This window comes from Mobula birostris, chromosome 5 (genome assembly GCF_030028105.1).
Source record: "Mobula birostris isolate sMobBir1 chromosome 5, sMobBir1.hap1, whole genome shotgun sequence".
Taxonomy (NCBI): domain Eukaryota; kingdom Metazoa; phylum Chordata; class Chondrichthyes; order Myliobatiformes; family Myliobatidae; genus Mobula; species Mobula birostris.
This window is the reverse complement of record NC_092374.1, coordinates 28,912,326-28,929,038: the sequence shown is the minus strand read 5'-3', so window position 1 is coordinate 28,929,038 and position 16,713 is coordinate 28,912,326. Positions and strand designations below refer to the sequence as shown.

Sequence of the window (16,713 nt, the reverse complement as noted above, 5' to 3'; positions counted from 1 at the left end):
GGAGATTTACCAGGATGCTGCCTGGTTTAGAGAGTATGCATTATGATCAGAGATTAAGGGAGCTAGGGTTTTACTCTTTGGAGAGAAGGAGGATGAGAGGAGACACGATAGAGGTGTACAAGATAGTAAGAGGAATAGATAGAGTGGATAGCCAGCGCCTCTTCCCCATGGCAGCACTGCTCAATACAAGAGGACATGGCTTTAAGGTAAGGGGTGGGAAGTTCAAGGGGGATATTAGAGGAAGGTTTTTTACTCAGAAAGTGGTTGGTGCGTGGAATGCACTGCCTGAGTCAGTGATGGAGGCAGATACACTAGTGAAGTTTAAGAGACTAGTAGACAGGTATATGGAGAAATTTAAGGTGGGGGCTTATATGGGAGGCAGGGTTTGAGGGTTAGCACAACATTGTGGGCCAAAGGGCCTGTAATGTGCTGTAATATTCTACGTTCTATATTTTGGGATTGATTTTGGATTTATTTGATCAATTACTTATTTGGTATGTGAATACCCTCTAATGTTCAGTGTTTCCTCAATAAAATGTGTGCAATAATTTGCAATTTGCATGGAAATGAACTTTTCAACTAGAATTTGCCAGTGTATCTGATCAGATGGAAGGTAGTTTTGAATGAGGTTCTTCATTTTGTTATTAAGTTAAGTGTAATGATTTATAGATAAAGTATACAAAACTACAGAAGTTGTATTTTAGTACAGAATAGCGCTTATCCTGAAAAATGAGCAGGTGAGAGGGTTTCATCGGTTCAAGTATGTAGTTAGGATCGGATAGGATAGTTCTTATTGAAAACTCCGAATGCCAGTAGAACCCAATGGGTTGAACAGCATCTCTGCAGGCCAATTGGCCTCCACACATGTTTTAACAGCCAAAGTGGCCGAGTGTGGTTTATTTATTAAAGAAATGAAGTTTAACTTTCCTCCTCAGGCAGGACTGTTCCTCTAGGCTTTGCTTTCATCTCAACCCTGAGCATTCCATTCTCCTTTTGTGAGTTCCTCTGATTCATGCTCTTTATGTAGAGGCAAATCTCAAGGTCCTTCTGATAGACGTCCTTTCAATCCTTTGCTTAAAATGATGGTGGGAAAGAGGATCAGCGGCAATCTACTGGCTTCCTACATATTTTCATTGGAAAGTCAGCAGGCAACATTTTTGATGAACCACAGGTGTTAAAATCACGTGTATCCCACTAGTAATCCCAGATAGAAAAAAATTAACAAAATTTAGACCTTTTTACCAATTCTAACCTTTGCCATCACTTTGTGTATTTGGTGGCGTTTTGCACGTATGTAAACATTTTCTTCTGGTGGAAACACCACTTCCTGCACCGAGAATAAATGTATTGGTTGTTACTGAAATACACAACAGACTTTGGAAGCCAGGGATTTATAAGAAATTATAACTGTTGAGCTAAATAGCTGAGCAGAAGGGGAAACATCTTTTTTATTTGGAGGTTGAATCTGAAGGTTTTTTTGATCTAGAAACCATACACTAATGTAAAAATGTTTGACATTAAATGCTTGTGTGCAGGTATATAAAGAAAGAGCTGCTTACATAAATGATGAGTAGTGTAGATAGGATAGCATCTTATTTTTACTCAAGACGAGAGTCTAAAACTAGAGGACATAGGTTTAAGGTGAGAGGGGATAAATTTAAAGGAGATCTTCGGCGTAAGTTTTTCCAGAGTGTGGTGAAGCTCCCAGAGGAAAGAGTGAAAATAGACAATACTACATTGTTTCAAAGGGATTTGGACAAATATTTGGATAGGAGGGAAATCTCGGGATACAAGTCTAATGTGAGCAAATGAGACTGCTTGGAAATGTGCATCATGGTTAGTGTCGACAAGGTGGACCGTGAGGATTAGCTTCTGTGCTGTATACTTCCATGAGTCCAGGAAACACACCAAATGTTTGACTTGTCCATACAGAGAAAAAGGAAATATTAATACTTTGGGTTTTACTTCTTGCTTAGTTATTCACTGATTCACATTAACCCATTGTATTTTCCAGCAGCACAAGATTCCTTCTCCTCTATTGGGGACGTACTATATATGTGTGATTAATGTGTCCTTGCTGCATTGCTTTACAGGTTGTGGTCCTCTGTCATGGTGCACGGATTGGATTCTTTCAAGGAGACATCAGACTGTTAATGGATGACATCAAAGTTTTGAAGCCAACGATCTTTCCAGTTGTTCCCCGTTTGCTTAATAGGATGTATGATAAGGTGAGCCTGAATTCTTTAACAAAGTTCGGAAGCTTTACTAAAACAAAAGCAAAATGCATGACAATCAGCAAGTCCAGCAGTATTTTTGGAAAAAGAAACAGAGCGTTTTAGGTCAAAGACCCTTTCAACAATCTGGCAGTAATCTGTCTCTTTTTTATGGGTATTGCCTGACCTGCTGAGTGCTACTAGAATTTTATGTTTTTAATTTCAGATTTCCTATATCTGCTGTATTTTCTTTTAAAAATCAGAAGCTTTACTTTTATCTATAAAGCAAACTAGAATCTTTTTTAGTCCTCACTCTTATCTCTGGGTGTTTTGTTCAAAATCAAACCACAGGACTACTGTAAGTAAATTGTAAACTCCCTGCAAAAGCTAGAATCAACTTGAACCTTTTGCTGAGTGTGATTGGACTAATGAGTAGTAAAAATTGTTTAATGCAGCTTTACAGCATGTAAGTAGGTTATTCTGTCCAAACTACTGTCATTGAAGTTGGTTAATTATATGATGATAATCCTAATTCCTTTTGCCTGTTTCCATGAGTCATTATCCTTCTATGATGGTTAGAGTGATGTCTGCTTCATTTGTTAGTGCGCATTAAGTATTCCATGATGTTTAATCGGAGACCCTGGTAAGTTTTAAGTTGATGGAAATTAGGGAGTCTATTTTAAGTAGCTGGAATCATAGCTTGCACAAAGGAAAGTAGACCAAAGATGTTTCTAGTTGCCAACCATTTCTTCCCTCCAGAACCTATTATTCCCATCTCTACATCAGCATTGTGCAGGGAATTTCCCATTTACCTGGAATAGAACAATTCCAGCAGCTTCTGAAATCCAGGTCTAAGTATGTTACTTGGATGGCATCTTGTCCACCGCTTTAAACATTTGCAAAAAAGGGAAGTTGAATATTATTTTGTTATCTTATTTAACATCCTTCCCAAACAAGAGGATGTGTATTTAAGTTGGTCAGAAGACTAAGTGAGAGGGGGATTAGGAAAGCTCTGCCGCTCCCAAATGATGTCAGAAATCCTTTTGACTGCAGGGCAATATGGATATATGGGACTAAACAAGAGTATGGGTTAAATAAATGGTCTTCTGGAAAATAGTATTGCAAAATTCATGGACTGAGTGGTTTCATTCTATGGTGAAAATAAAGTACTTGTGAAAGCAAATTTGTATTTGCAGAACTGTAAAGTCTGTTGTCATACTTTTGTGGTATAAAATTAGTCCAATTAACTTCCTTTGTGCTTAAATTGGGAAGGCCAGATGAATTTTTTAATTAATTATTTCCAGTTAATGGTGATCTCTAAATTCAGAGATAAAATAAATGAGTTTGGTATGCAATGTCAGTGACCCTTAATGCAATTTTTACCTGATTTTGATTTGTAGATTCATAGCCAAGCTAATAGTTTTGTGAAAAGAAAAGTATTGCAGCTTGCTTCCTGGCGAAAAATAGAAGAACTTCGGAAAGGGATAGTGCGACGCGACAGCATATGGGACATTTTGGTCTTTCGAAAAGTACAGGCAAGTGAAAGGCATGCCAATAATAACTAGAGAGAGGTTAAAAGAATGTTGCTCAAGGACACAACACATGTTGCCTCGGCTGGGGCTTGAAATCACGACGTTCAGGTCGCTAGTCCAATGCCTTAACCACTTGGCCACGTGCCCACACTGTCATATACACAACCACATCTATGCACAGATTCAATGAAAAACTAACCCAGCAACATCTGAGGCACAAAGCACCACACAAGCAGCATTTATAAGATAAAATATATAAATTATGCATTTTTACAAGAAAACACGATTAATATGAAGTCATGCGAAGTGGTCAAGTGTTTCATAATGTTGCTAAACTGTTGTGATTAGGATTTTGCTGGTTGAAGGAAATTAGCCATTCTTGATCCTGGTGGTAAGGGACTTCAGTCTTCTGAATCTCCTACCTGATGGTAGCTGTGAAAATGTGGCACAGACCAGAATCAGAATCAGGATCAGGTTTATTATAACCAGCATGTGTCGTGAAATTTGTTAACTTAGCAGCAGTTGAATGCAATACGTAATATAGATGGGGAAAAAAAAGTAAAAATAATTGAGTAAATCAATTACAGTATATGTATATTGAATAGATTAAAATCGTGCAAAAAAATAGAAATAATATATATTAAAAAGTAAGGTAGTGTTCATGGGTTCAATGTTCATTTAGCAATCAGAGGGGAAGAGGCTGTTCCTGAATCACTGAGTATGTGCCTTCAGGCTCCTGTACCTCCTACCTGATGGTAACAGTGGGAAAAAAAGGCATGTCGTGGGTGTTGTGGGCCATTAATAATGGACGCTGCCTTTCTGAGACACCACTCCTTGAAGATGTCCTGGGTACTTTGTAGGCTAGTACCCAAGACAGAGCCGACTAAATTTACAACCCTCTGCAACTTCTTTCGGTCCTGTGCAGTAGCTCTCCCCCCCCCCCCCCATACCAGACAGTGAATCAGCCCATCAGAAAACTCTCCATGGTACATCTGTAGAAATTTTTGAGTGTTTTTGTTGACATACCAAATCTCTTCAAACTCCTAATGAAGTATAGTCATTGTCTTGCCTTCTTTATAACTGCATCAATATGTTGGGACCAGGTTAGGTCCTCAGAGATCTTGACACCCAGGAACTTGAAGCTGCTCACTCTCTCCACTTCAGATCCCTCTATGAGGATTGGTATGTGTTCCTTTGTCTTACCCTTCCTGAAGTCCACAATCAGCTTTTTGTCTTACTGACGTTGAGTGCAAGGTTGTTGAAATGAACACCCCTCTATCCTGAGGTTGTGCCCTCTTGTCCAAGATGTCCCCCCACCATGGGAAGCATCCTTTCCACATCTACTCTGTCCAGGCCTTTCAACATTCAAAAGATTTCAATGAGATCGCCCGTCATCCTTCTAATTCCAACGAGTACAGACCCAGAGCAGGGACTGTACTCCTCAAATGTTCCTCGTATGATAACCCTTTTAATCCCAGAATCATCCTTGTAAACCTCTTCTGAACCCTGTTCAATATCAGCAATTCTTTTCTTAGATGAGGAGCCCAGAACTGTTTACAATACTCAAGGTGAGGCCTCACCAGTACCTTTATAAAGCCTCAGCATCACATCCTTGCCCTTGTATTCTCGATCTCTTGAAATAAATGCTAACTCTACGTTGTATTTCCCTTCCTCACCACCAACTCTACCTGGGTGTTCTGCACAAGGACGCTCAAGTCTCGTGGCATTTCTGATTTTTGGATTTTATCCCCATTTTTAAAAAAGTCTGCACATTTATTTCTTCTACCAAAGTGTATGACCATGCATTTTCCATCATTGCATTTCATTTGCCACTTAATTGCCCATTCTCCAATTCAGTCAAGTCCTTCTGCAACCTTCCTGTTTCCTAAGCACTACCTGTCCCTCCACCAATCTTCATATCATCTGCGAATTTGGCAACAAAGCCATATATTCCATCATCTAATCATTGATAGACAGCATAAAAAAAAGTAGTTCCAACATTGACCCCTGTGGAACACCACTCGTCACTGACAGCCAACCAGCAGAGGATCCTTTATTCCCACTCGCTGCCTCCTACCAATCAGCCAATGCTCTAACCATGCCAGTAACTTTCCTGTTATACCATGGGCTCTTAACTTGGTAAGCAGCCTCATGTGTGGCACCTTGTCAACGGCTTTCTGAAAGTTCAAATATGCAACATCCATGCATCCCCTTTATCCATCCTACTTGAAATCTCCTCTAAGAATTCCAACAAGTTCATCAGGCAAAATGTTCCTTTCAGAAAACCTTGCTGATTTTGTCTTATCTTGTGCTGTGTCACCAAGTACACCATAACCTCATCCTTAACATTTGACACCAGCATCTTCCCAACCACTGAGGTTGGGCTAACTGGTCTACAATTTCCTTTCTGCCGCCTTCCTCCTTTCTTAAAGAGTGGAGTGATATTTTCAGTTTTTGAGTCTTCTGGCTCCATGCCAGAGTCCAATAATTTTTTGAAGGATTATTACTAATGCCTTCAATCTCTAGTGCTATCACTTCAGAACCCTAGGGTGCAGTTCATCTGGTCCGGATAAGCCAAACCTTCTGATCCCCCTAAGAAAGTAAAGAGACTTGTGGAATTTCCTTGTGATTGTAGTTATGTGCTGGACATCTGATATGCTTACACCCAGGAATTTAAAGCTGCTGACTCTACTGTCGATTTACCAAAGTTGGACTACTACATCTGTATCCCCTCTTCCCCTTCCTGAAATAATAAGCTGTTTAGTTTTGCTGATGTTGAGCGAGATGTTATCTTGCAGTAGCACCCATCTAGAGGACCCATCTTACTCCAATAAGCTGACTCGTGGCCACTTATGATATATCTTCGGCAATCTTGAAGATACCAATGGAACTGTGCTTAGCCAAACAGTCACAAGTATAGAGAGTAGAGCAAGGAGCTAAACACATGGCCTTGAAATGCACCTGTGTTGATGGTCAGTGAGGAGGAGATGTTATCGATCTTCAGTGACTGAGGTTTGGCAATGGTGAAATCGAGTATCCAGTTAATGAAGGAGGTGCGGAGCCACAGGCCTTAAAGCTTGTTAATGAGTTTGGATGTGATAACTGAGTCGTAGCCTGACATACAAGTTCCTGTTGCCCATTTCGTTCGGAGTGGAGTCCAGAGAAATCCCATCTTCTGTTGATTCGTTGTGGTGGCAGGCTAAATGGAGCAAATCTAAGTAATCTGAAGCAAGAGTTGATTCACTCTATAACTAAGCCCTCAATGTACATAGTACAGTGATAAAAGTGCCACTGGATGGTAATCCTTGGGGCAGGCACCATCCTGTTTTTGAGCATTAGAAAAGTGGATGTCTTTTTGAAACAGGTGAGTACCTCAAACTACAGAGGCAAGAGGTTGAATATATTTGTAAATACTCCAGCTAACTGGTTTGCACAGATCTTCAGTACTGGGTCAGATATGCTGTCTTGATCAGATGACTTTCATGAAATCACTCTTCTGAAGGATGCCCAGTTGTTGGCCTTGGAGAGTGAAAGTACAGGGTCATCTGGAGTTGTGGTAGCTCATGTGATTGATAGTTCTTTCAGTCAAAGCATGCTTAATAAGCATTGAGCTCTTCTGGGAATGATGGGTCATTGCCACTTTAGACCACATGATCTCGTCTTGAAGGAGGTTATATTGTGGAAGCTCTGCCATAGTTGTCAAGTGTCAGTGTGTGCCTCTTTGCACTCAGTGACCTTGTACCTGGGCTTCTTGTATGACCTCTGGTTTGCCAGAGGTTTTGTCTGAGCTTTTATCTGAGAGGTTTTATAATGTACATTGCATTTTTAACATTGTATTTAATTAAAGCTTCACAGAATGTACTGGATCCTTGTTTTTTAGATTCTTAGTTTTAGAGATACAGGCATAATGAGGTGGGGTAGCAAAATAATTTTGACCTTCATTTATTTAAGTGCTATTATGTGGTAGAGTTTCTGTCTTTTGACCAAAGGATGGAAAATTGAGTACAATCATTGAAGGAAATTTAGTTGAACATTTAAATTGTGGTTAAATTGTATCTGTGGCTCATAATTGCCTCATGTCCAGCTTGCCCTCAATTCAAATATTTTGCTCTTAGTCTTCATGTTCTATGTCAATAAGTAAAGTTTCACTCCTAATGGGTGCAATAAACATTTACCATAATTTAGATTATATTTGGAATGTGTGGGTTGGTGTTTGAGAAAATATTGAATAGAATGGGATATTGTTTTCTAGGCTTCAGTAAACCTGGCAATAATCTCCTTGACACATGCCTTCCTTTCTAGTCCAGATGAAGTGTCTCAGCCCAAAACATTAACTCTTTATTCTGACTGTACCATAGTTGCTGCCTGACCTGCTGAGTTCCTCCATCATTTTGTGTGTAGTAATTTTATTGAAGGTTGTTATAGCTGGGACTGGTAATGGGGACAAGCTTAATTGTGTCAATGTGCACCATGACCTCTTGTGTGCTCACCCTCCCTCTTGAGAATCTTCAGTAGCCACTCTGAGACACCGACCCTAGCACCTGGGAGGCAACACACCATCCTGTTGTCTTTTACAGCCATTGACTCTCTCATCCACCTCGCTAACTATCGTGCCTCTTATGACTATTGCTCTGCCTGGCTTTACCCTTCCCTGCTGAACCTCAGAGCCAGCTATGGTAGGTTGTTGCTGCTCTGCTCTGATAGATCATAACCCCCTCAGCAGTATATTTGTTGCTGAGGAGAATGGCCACAGAGGGACTGACTGCTTACTCCCTTTACTTCTGGTGGTCACCCATCTATCTGAAACCTGTACTCTGGTTGTGACCACCTCAGTACAAGTATCATCTATGACATTTTCAGCCTCCCGGATGGTCTTGAATAATGTGCAGATCACCCCTTTATTGAATGATAAATAGTGATCAGGACATTTTGGGAACTCACTTATTTCTTAAACCAGGGGTTCCCAACTTTGATAGGGGTCCATGCCATATAAAAAAAATATGTTTGAAATTAAAGGTTCAACTTTATTCAATATATATATATATATATATATACAATGTGCATAAATACCAGCATGTATTTACAACATAAACAGCATTATAAAAAGTGGTTTATAATGTTAACAGTGCAATGACAGAGTAATGGACAGCGGTGGGTTTGGGTCTAACTAGAATGGTTGATCCGATTAACTGCTTAGGGGAAGAAATTTTAAAAATTTCCTGCCACTGCCTGTCAGGAAGTTTGTATGTTCTCCCTGTGACCGTGTGGGTTTCCTCTGAGTGCTCCGGTTTCCTCCCACACTCCAAAGGTGTACTGTTGGTAAGTTAACTGGTCATTGTAAATTGTCCTGTGATTAGACTAGGATTGAACTGGGGGATTGCTGGGCAGCACAGCTCAAAAGGTACAGAAGGCCTACACCATGCTGTATGTCAATAAATAAATAAAGATGGCGTTACACTTTTGTTATAATAAACCTATAGTGCTTTGCAGAAGGAAGCTTTTGGAAAAGACAGTTTGCAAGGTGGTTAATGCCATGGGATCAGAGTCAGGTTTATTTTTATTAATGTGTTGTGAAATTAGTTGCTTTGTGGCAGAAGTACAGTGCAAGAAAAATTACAGTATGTTACAAGATAAATTGTGTAAAAGATGAAAAGCATCATACAGGCATTGTCATGTGTTCAGAGTCTCTGCAGTAGGATATGAAGTCATAACCTCCCTCACTTTTCTTGTCATCAATCCATTTTGTCCACAGGCCAGTCTGGGTGGTCAAGTAAAACTGATGGTAATTGGAGCTGCTCCTGTGTCTGCGACTGTGCTTACCTTTATCAGGGCAGCTTTAGGTTGTCAGGTAAGCTGCACTTTTAATTTCTTTACTATTTTTAACTAATTTTATCTTTTGTACAATAAATGAGAGTGAATTATGAAAGAAAGCACTTATGATATTTGAGTGATGTGGATCAGTACTATGGGAAAACTGACCTACCAGCAGCACTTTCTCTAATCAATCCCACTTCGGTTTTCATGCTAATACAATAGTACCAGAGTTACTGATGTTTCTTTGTGATTACAGTCATGATTCCTCAATCTTAATGAATTGTTTGTGGGAAACTCTATACTATTTGATCCTCATGTACAGCTTTGCTTGCATCTGCACCAATGTAGATATCATAGTCCTGAAACTATGTGGTGGTTCTCTCAAATTTTCCTCTAAGACAATTCAGGATTCAATCAGTTTCCTACTGCAGATGCTCCAAAGAAAATAGAAATCGAATGAAGCCATCTCTTTGGAATTCAAGGACAATTTCTCACATCCTTTCTTCATGTCTGCACTATCACTTGAGGTTTCTTTCCAGGCCTCACCTCAGATTTCAAGTTTCTTTGGATGGCCTTCTGCTACCAGCAGTTAGCAAAGTATTAATTTTGCCTGACATCATCTATCAGGATTGCTCTTTCCAAGTGGGCTCTTGGAAGTTCATCCAGATTTTGAGATCATAAATGAAAAGGTGTTTAAAAAAACATTCATGGAGACATGCCCAAGACAATGCAAATATGAGTTAATTGGAGAGGTTTGCCAAATGCATGTGATTATGTGCTCCAGGTGTTGGTTGAATAAAAATGATGGTAATGTTGGGATTGTCTTTATAATCTAAATAGTAACTTGCAGTAGCCTACCCATCATTGGTAGTATTGAGTATCATGCCATTTGTATTTATGCTGTTAGCATAGCTGATCGAATATCTGTATTCTGCTGATACTTAGACTTTAATTATTGTCCATATTGCCCAGTAATGCACATGGACAGGCTTCCTGAGAGGGTCAACTTTTTTCAGGTCCCACTGGCACGACCCCTGTGGTTGATTTTCGTCTCCCGTTTGGAACTAGATTCTTCAAAGGGACAACTAGACACGTCTTTCAGATGGACTTTTTAAAGACCATTAGGCACGGAGTTTCTGCACTTCTCATAGGAACACTCTTCAACCCAACTCAATGCTGACATTTGCAAATCAAAACAAAAAAGTAATGATAGAAATTTGTCTTAGTGGGTATGCAGCCTCTGTGCAGTCACTCTATCCATGAATGATATTCTGGAGAATAATCTGTACAGAAAACAGTCCCTTTCAGCCCATTTAGTTCATGTTGACACAATATTCTGATTTGTTTCCCCCATTTTTTCCCCTTTATTCCATTTTTCATACATATAACATTATCCCTATAAACAGCATTTCATTTATATTTGGAGAAATGTTAAGTGACTTCACTTAAAATTGTCTTTCCTTTACCTTGTTTTTCATACAATGCTCTGATTTCTATATGCATTCACTGGATGCTGTCTGATATCCTGCTGTTTCCCAGCAAGTTATCCTGGGTCACACATTCATAGCTTCTCCATACCCATGTCTCAGTTCTTCCTCATCCACTTCCAACCAAGCCCTCACTTTCTCTCTATAATTCCCAACTGACTCTGCCAGCGAGCAATGTTTCTGCTATCACCCCTAGACATAGGCCAGCTTGCTGTACTGGAATTCATAAGCACCTCAATTGCAAGGAAGCATCCAACTGATTGAATAACTGTCCATCTTTGTGTTGCCTCTTGCTTAATGTCAGTTCAGTTGGATTCAGCTTTTCATGACAGCTGCCTATATTCAATGAATCTCTGTTAAAACTCAGTTAAAGCTAGTGCAAGAGATCACAAGATCACAAGACAAAGGAGCAGAAGTAGGCCATTCGGCCCATCGAGTCTGCTCCGCAGCTCCCCCATGAGCTAAACTATTCACCCATCTAGTTCCAATTTCCGGCTTTTTCCCCATATCCCTTGATACCCTGACTAATTAGATACCTTTCAATCTCCTCCTTAAACACCCTCAATGATCGGGCCTCCACAGCTGTATGTGGCAACGAATTCCACAAATCCACGACCCTCTGGCTAAAAAAATTTCTCCTCATCTCTGTTTTAACTGGGTACCCTCTAATTCTAAGACTATGGCCTCTTGTCCTGGACTCACCCACCAAGGGAAACAACCTTTCCACATCTACTCTGTCCAACCCTTTCAACATTCAAAATGTTTCTATGAGATCCCCTATCATTCTTCTATACTCTGATGAATACAATCCAAGAGCCGACAAATGCTCCTCATATGTTAGCCCCTGCATTCCAGGAATCATCCTCATAAATCTTCTCTGAACTCTCTCCAACATCAGTACATCCTTTCTAAGATAGGGGGCCCAAAACTGCACACAGTATTCCAAATGAGGTCTCACCAGTGTCCCATAGAGCCTCATCAACACCTCCTTACTCTTATACACTATTCCTCTTGAAATGAATGCCAACATAGCATTCGCTTTCCTTACTGCCAATCCAACCTGGTGGTTAACCTTTAGGGTATCCTGCACGAGGACCCCCAAGTCCCTTTGCACTTCCGATTTTTGAATTTTCTCCCCATCTAAATAATAATCTGCCTGATTATTTCTTCTTCCGAAATGGACAACTGTACATTTGTCAACGTTGTATCTCATCTGCCATTTCTTTGCCCACTCTCCTGAACTGACTAAGTCTCTCTGCAACCTTTCTGTTTCTTCAACATCTCCTGCTCCTCCACCTATCTTGGTGTCATCCGCAAACTTAGCCACAAAACCATTTAATGCATAATCCAAATCATCGATATACATCGTAAAAAGAAGCGGCCCCACACCGACCCCTGCGGAACACCACTAGTAACCGGCAACCAATCAGAATAGGATCCCTTTATTCCCACCCTTTGCTTTCTGCCTATCAGCCAATGCTCCACCCATTTCAATATCTTTCCTATAATTCCATGGGCTCTCATCTTATTAAGCAGCCTCATATGCGGCACCATATCGAAGGCCTTTTGAAAATACAAATACACAACATCTACAGCCTCTCCCTTGTTAATCTTATTTGAGATTACCTCAAAAAATTCCAATAGGTTGGTGAGGCAGGATCTTCCCTTCATGAAACCATGCTGGTTTTGGCCTATCTTGCAATGCACCTCAAGGTATTTCACGTCCTTGAGGATTGACTCCAATATCTTTCCAACTACCGACGTCAGACTAATAGGTCTGTAATTTTCTTTTTGCTGCCTCCTTCCTTTCTTAAATAACGGAACTACATTTGCGACCTTCCAGTCCTCCGGAACTATGCCAGAGTCTATTGATTCCTGGAAGATCATTTCCAATGCTTCCACAATCTCCAAAGCCACCTCCTTCGGAACCCTTGGGTGCACCTCATCCGGACCGGGAGACTTATCTATTCTTAGTCCACTTAGCTTCCCAAGCACTTTCTCTCTAGTAATCTTGACTGTACCTAATTCTATTCCCTGATACCTCTGGCTATCAGGTATATTGCTCATGTCTTCCACTGTGAAGACTGATGCAAAATACTCATTCAGTTCCTCCGCCATCTCTTTGTTGTCCATTATAATTTCTCCAGCATCATTTTCAATCTGTCCTGTATCTACCCTTGTCACTCTTTTACTCTTCATATATTTAAAAAAAACTCTTAGTATCTTTTTTATGTTAATCGCCAACTTCCTTTCATAATTCATCTTTTGTTTCCTAATGACTTCCTTAGTTTCCTTCTGTAAGTTTTTAAAAGTCTTCCAGTCCTCATTTTTCCCACTAATTTTTGCTTCCTTGTACGCCGTTTCTTTTGCTTTTATTTTTGCCTTAACCTCTCTCATTAGCCACATTTGTGCCATTTTTCCATTCATGATTTTCTTTTTTCTTGGAATATATTTTTCCTGCATTTTCCTTATTACTTGTAGGATTTCATCCAATTCTGCTCTGCCGTCCCTCCATTTTGTTTACTTTTCCAATCGACTTGGGCCAGTTCCTCTCTCATACCACTGTAATTTCCCCTGTTCCACTGAAATATCGATACACCTGATACCAGCTTCTCCTTTTGAGATTTGAAACTGAACTCAATCATATTATGAACACTACTTCCAAGGGGTTCCTTTACCTCCAGCTCCCTAATCGCCTCAGGTTCGTTACACAGCACCCAATCCAAAACAGCCGGTCCCCTGGTGGGCTTCTGGACAAGCTGCTCCAAAAAGCCATCCTGTAGGCATTCTACAAAATCCCTCTCTGAGATCCATTACCTTCCTAACTTTCCCAATCCAATTTCATATTAAAATCCCCCATAATTAGCTTGACATTTTCCTTCTAACATGCTTTTTCTATTTCCAGCTGCAACTTGTAGTCCACATCCTGGCTGCTGTTTGGAGGCCTGTATATAACTACTATTAGTGTCTTTTTACCCTTGCCATTTCTTAATTCTACCCATAAAGATTCTACCTCTTCTGATCCTATGTCCCTTCTTTCTATTGATTTGATATTGTTACTTACCATCAGGGCCACGCCACCCCCTTTACCCACCTTCCTATCTTTCCTATACACTGTGTATCCTTGGATATTCAGCTCCCAATCACATCCATCATTTAGCCATGACTCGGTGATGGCCACAATGTCATATCTTTTAACCTGTAGCTGTACAACAAGGTTATCCACTTTATTTCTAGTGCTGCGTGCATTTAAGTACAGTACATTTAGATCAGTATCTGTTGCTGATTTTGCTATATTTCTATTTTGCAGCAAATTATCCTGTATATTCACCGGCCTGTCCTTCTTGACATCTTTGCTGTACAGTATTTTTGACTTATTTCTATTTTCCTCTTCCTCGACCCTAACACCTTGGTTTCCTTCCCCTTGCCAACTTAGTTTAAACCCTCTCTAACAGCTATATTAAACAATCCCGCCAGGATATTAGTACCTTTTGAGTTCAGGTGTAATCCATCTTTTTTGTATAAGTCATACCTTCCCCAAAATAGATCCCAATGATTCAAGAATTTGAAGCCCTGCCCCCTGCACCAGTTACTTAGCCACACATTCATCTGCTTAATTCTGCTATTCTTACCATCATTAGCGTGCAGCTCAGGCAACAATCCTGATATTATTACTCTGGAGGTCCAGCTTTTCAATTTTCTTCCTAGCTCCCAGTAATCTTTCTTCAAGACCTCCTCTTTTTTTCTGTCTATGTCATTGGTACCAACATGTACCAAGACTTCCGGCTGCTCGCCCTCTCCCCTCAGAATACTCTGGACTCGATCTGAGACATCCCGTACCTTGGCACCAGGGAGGCAGCACACCATCCAGGTATCCTTGTCCGGCTCGCAGAATCTCTTGTCCGTCCCCCTTACGATGGAATCCCCTCCTATAACTACCGCATTTCTTCTTGCTCTCTTGATTTCGGCACTGGGCAGAATGCCAGAGTTTCGTTCACTGTGGTCCTCCTCTGTCAGGTCTGCCTCTTCAACAGTATCCAAAACAATATATCGATTTCTGAGGGGGACTGTCACAGGGGTGCTATCCACTACCTCCCTATGGGTAGTATCTATCACCTCCCCACTTTCCCTAATTAGCCGAAGGTCATCAAATTCCATCTCCAGCTCCTTAACACGGTCCTTCAGGAGCCTCATCTCAGTGCACCTGGTGCAGATGTAATCCTTGGGGAGACTGGGAGTCTCCCAGGGTCCCCACATCTGGCACTCCAAACACAACAGTAATCCTAGATACATATCTCTAATGCTACTGTTTGTACTAAGTACCTAAAAACTGTAACTTACTCCGTTACTATGAGACTCGACAGTCACAGGAAGCCTCTTCCCGTCTCCGCCGAAGCCCGTTGAGCCAAAGCCCTTTCACTCTGCACCCTCTCACTCTGCAGCCCGCTCCAACGCTGCCCGCTGGATATGGCGGTTTTCTTTTTAAACTGTTCGCGCTCAACTGGCTGACGTCTCGCACCTGCGCAGTCTGGCCTCTCTCCTACTCCGAGAAATAAAATGTCTTCTCGCTGGAAATCCTTAGCCTCTTAGCACTGTCTTCTTGATCCGAAGAGAAAAAGTCTGCGACTTTCTTCCTCTTTTTAAACTGAGAGGTTGTGGCTCTACATAATGAGTTACTCCAAACTTTAGATATTTTAAAATCTTAGCTGCAAAAGGCTGAACGACAATTCTTCTCAACTGGTGTGACTTTTTAAATGGTAATAAGCTGTGGACTTCTCTCATTACAGTTTTATGAGGGATATGGGCAAACGGAATGCACAGCAGGCTGCTCAATGACCGTTCCTGGAGACTGGTCAGCAGGTAAGGCTTGTTTTTGCTACCAGATATTGAGATTTAAAGTTTTGGTTTATTTTTTTTAAACAATGGAAGCCAAAGTTGATTTAGTGGACTTGGTAGCTGAGCTCTAACCTACTGACCTGACCCTCCCCACTGCACTTTGCTTTGTCCCTTTAGCAAAATAACCCAAGAATATCCAGACGGCAAATTGTTGATATGTCAGAGAAATAGAAGAAATACTTTATTGCACATTAAAGACTCACATCATTTTGCTTTTGAACTGATTGGGTTCTGGATATTCCAATTTATTATTTTCCATTCCTTTGCAGCTTACTCTCAACTTGTTCATCAGTTCAAATGCCAATTTTTTTTATCAAATAAAATCAGGGTGTCATAATGTAGATTTAAGGCAGACTTCAAAAATATACATGCTCTGAATTCCTTCCAGACTAATTAAGATTATTTTTGTCAAACGCAGATCTGTGGGAGTAGAGATAATTGTTTCAGATCAAAATAATACAAACAGAAGAGGCAGAGTCGAATCAACTGTCATATGCCATCTGTAAATTTGCTGACGATACAACCATTGTTGGCAGAATTTCAGATGGTGACAGGAGTGAGATATCAGCTAGTTGACTGCTATCATGGCAACAACCTTGCACTCAATGTCAGTAAGACCGAAGAACTGATGTGGACTTCAGAAAGGGTAAGACAACAGAAAACACAGCAGTACTTATAGAGGGATCAGAAGTGGAGAGAGTGAGCAGTTTCAAGTTCCTGGGTGTCACTGTTTCTGAGGACCTAAACTGAACCCAACATACCGATGCAACT

General features: G+C 40.6%; 1 protein-coding gene across 6 annotated transcripts in view; it reads left to right on the top strand.

The window, feature by feature from the left end:
- Positions 1-16,713, top strand: part of LOC140197585 (long-chain-fatty-acid--CoA ligase 1-like) — a 171,576-nt gene that overhangs the window by 133,579 nt on the left and 21,284 nt on the right. For all 6 annotated transcript variants that reach the window (XM_072257746.1, XM_072257742.1, XM_072257744.1 and 3 more), the window contains exons 12-15: positions 2,094-2,228; positions 3,614-3,748; positions 9,498-9,593; positions 15,834-15,906. In XM_072257746.1, coding sequence (XP_072113847.1) covers positions 2,094-2,228; positions 3,614-3,748; positions 9,498-9,593; positions 15,834-15,906 — 439 coding nt within the window. The remainder of the gene's footprint in view (positions 1-2,093; positions 2,229-3,613; positions 3,749-9,497; positions 9,594-15,833; positions 15,907-16,713) is intronic.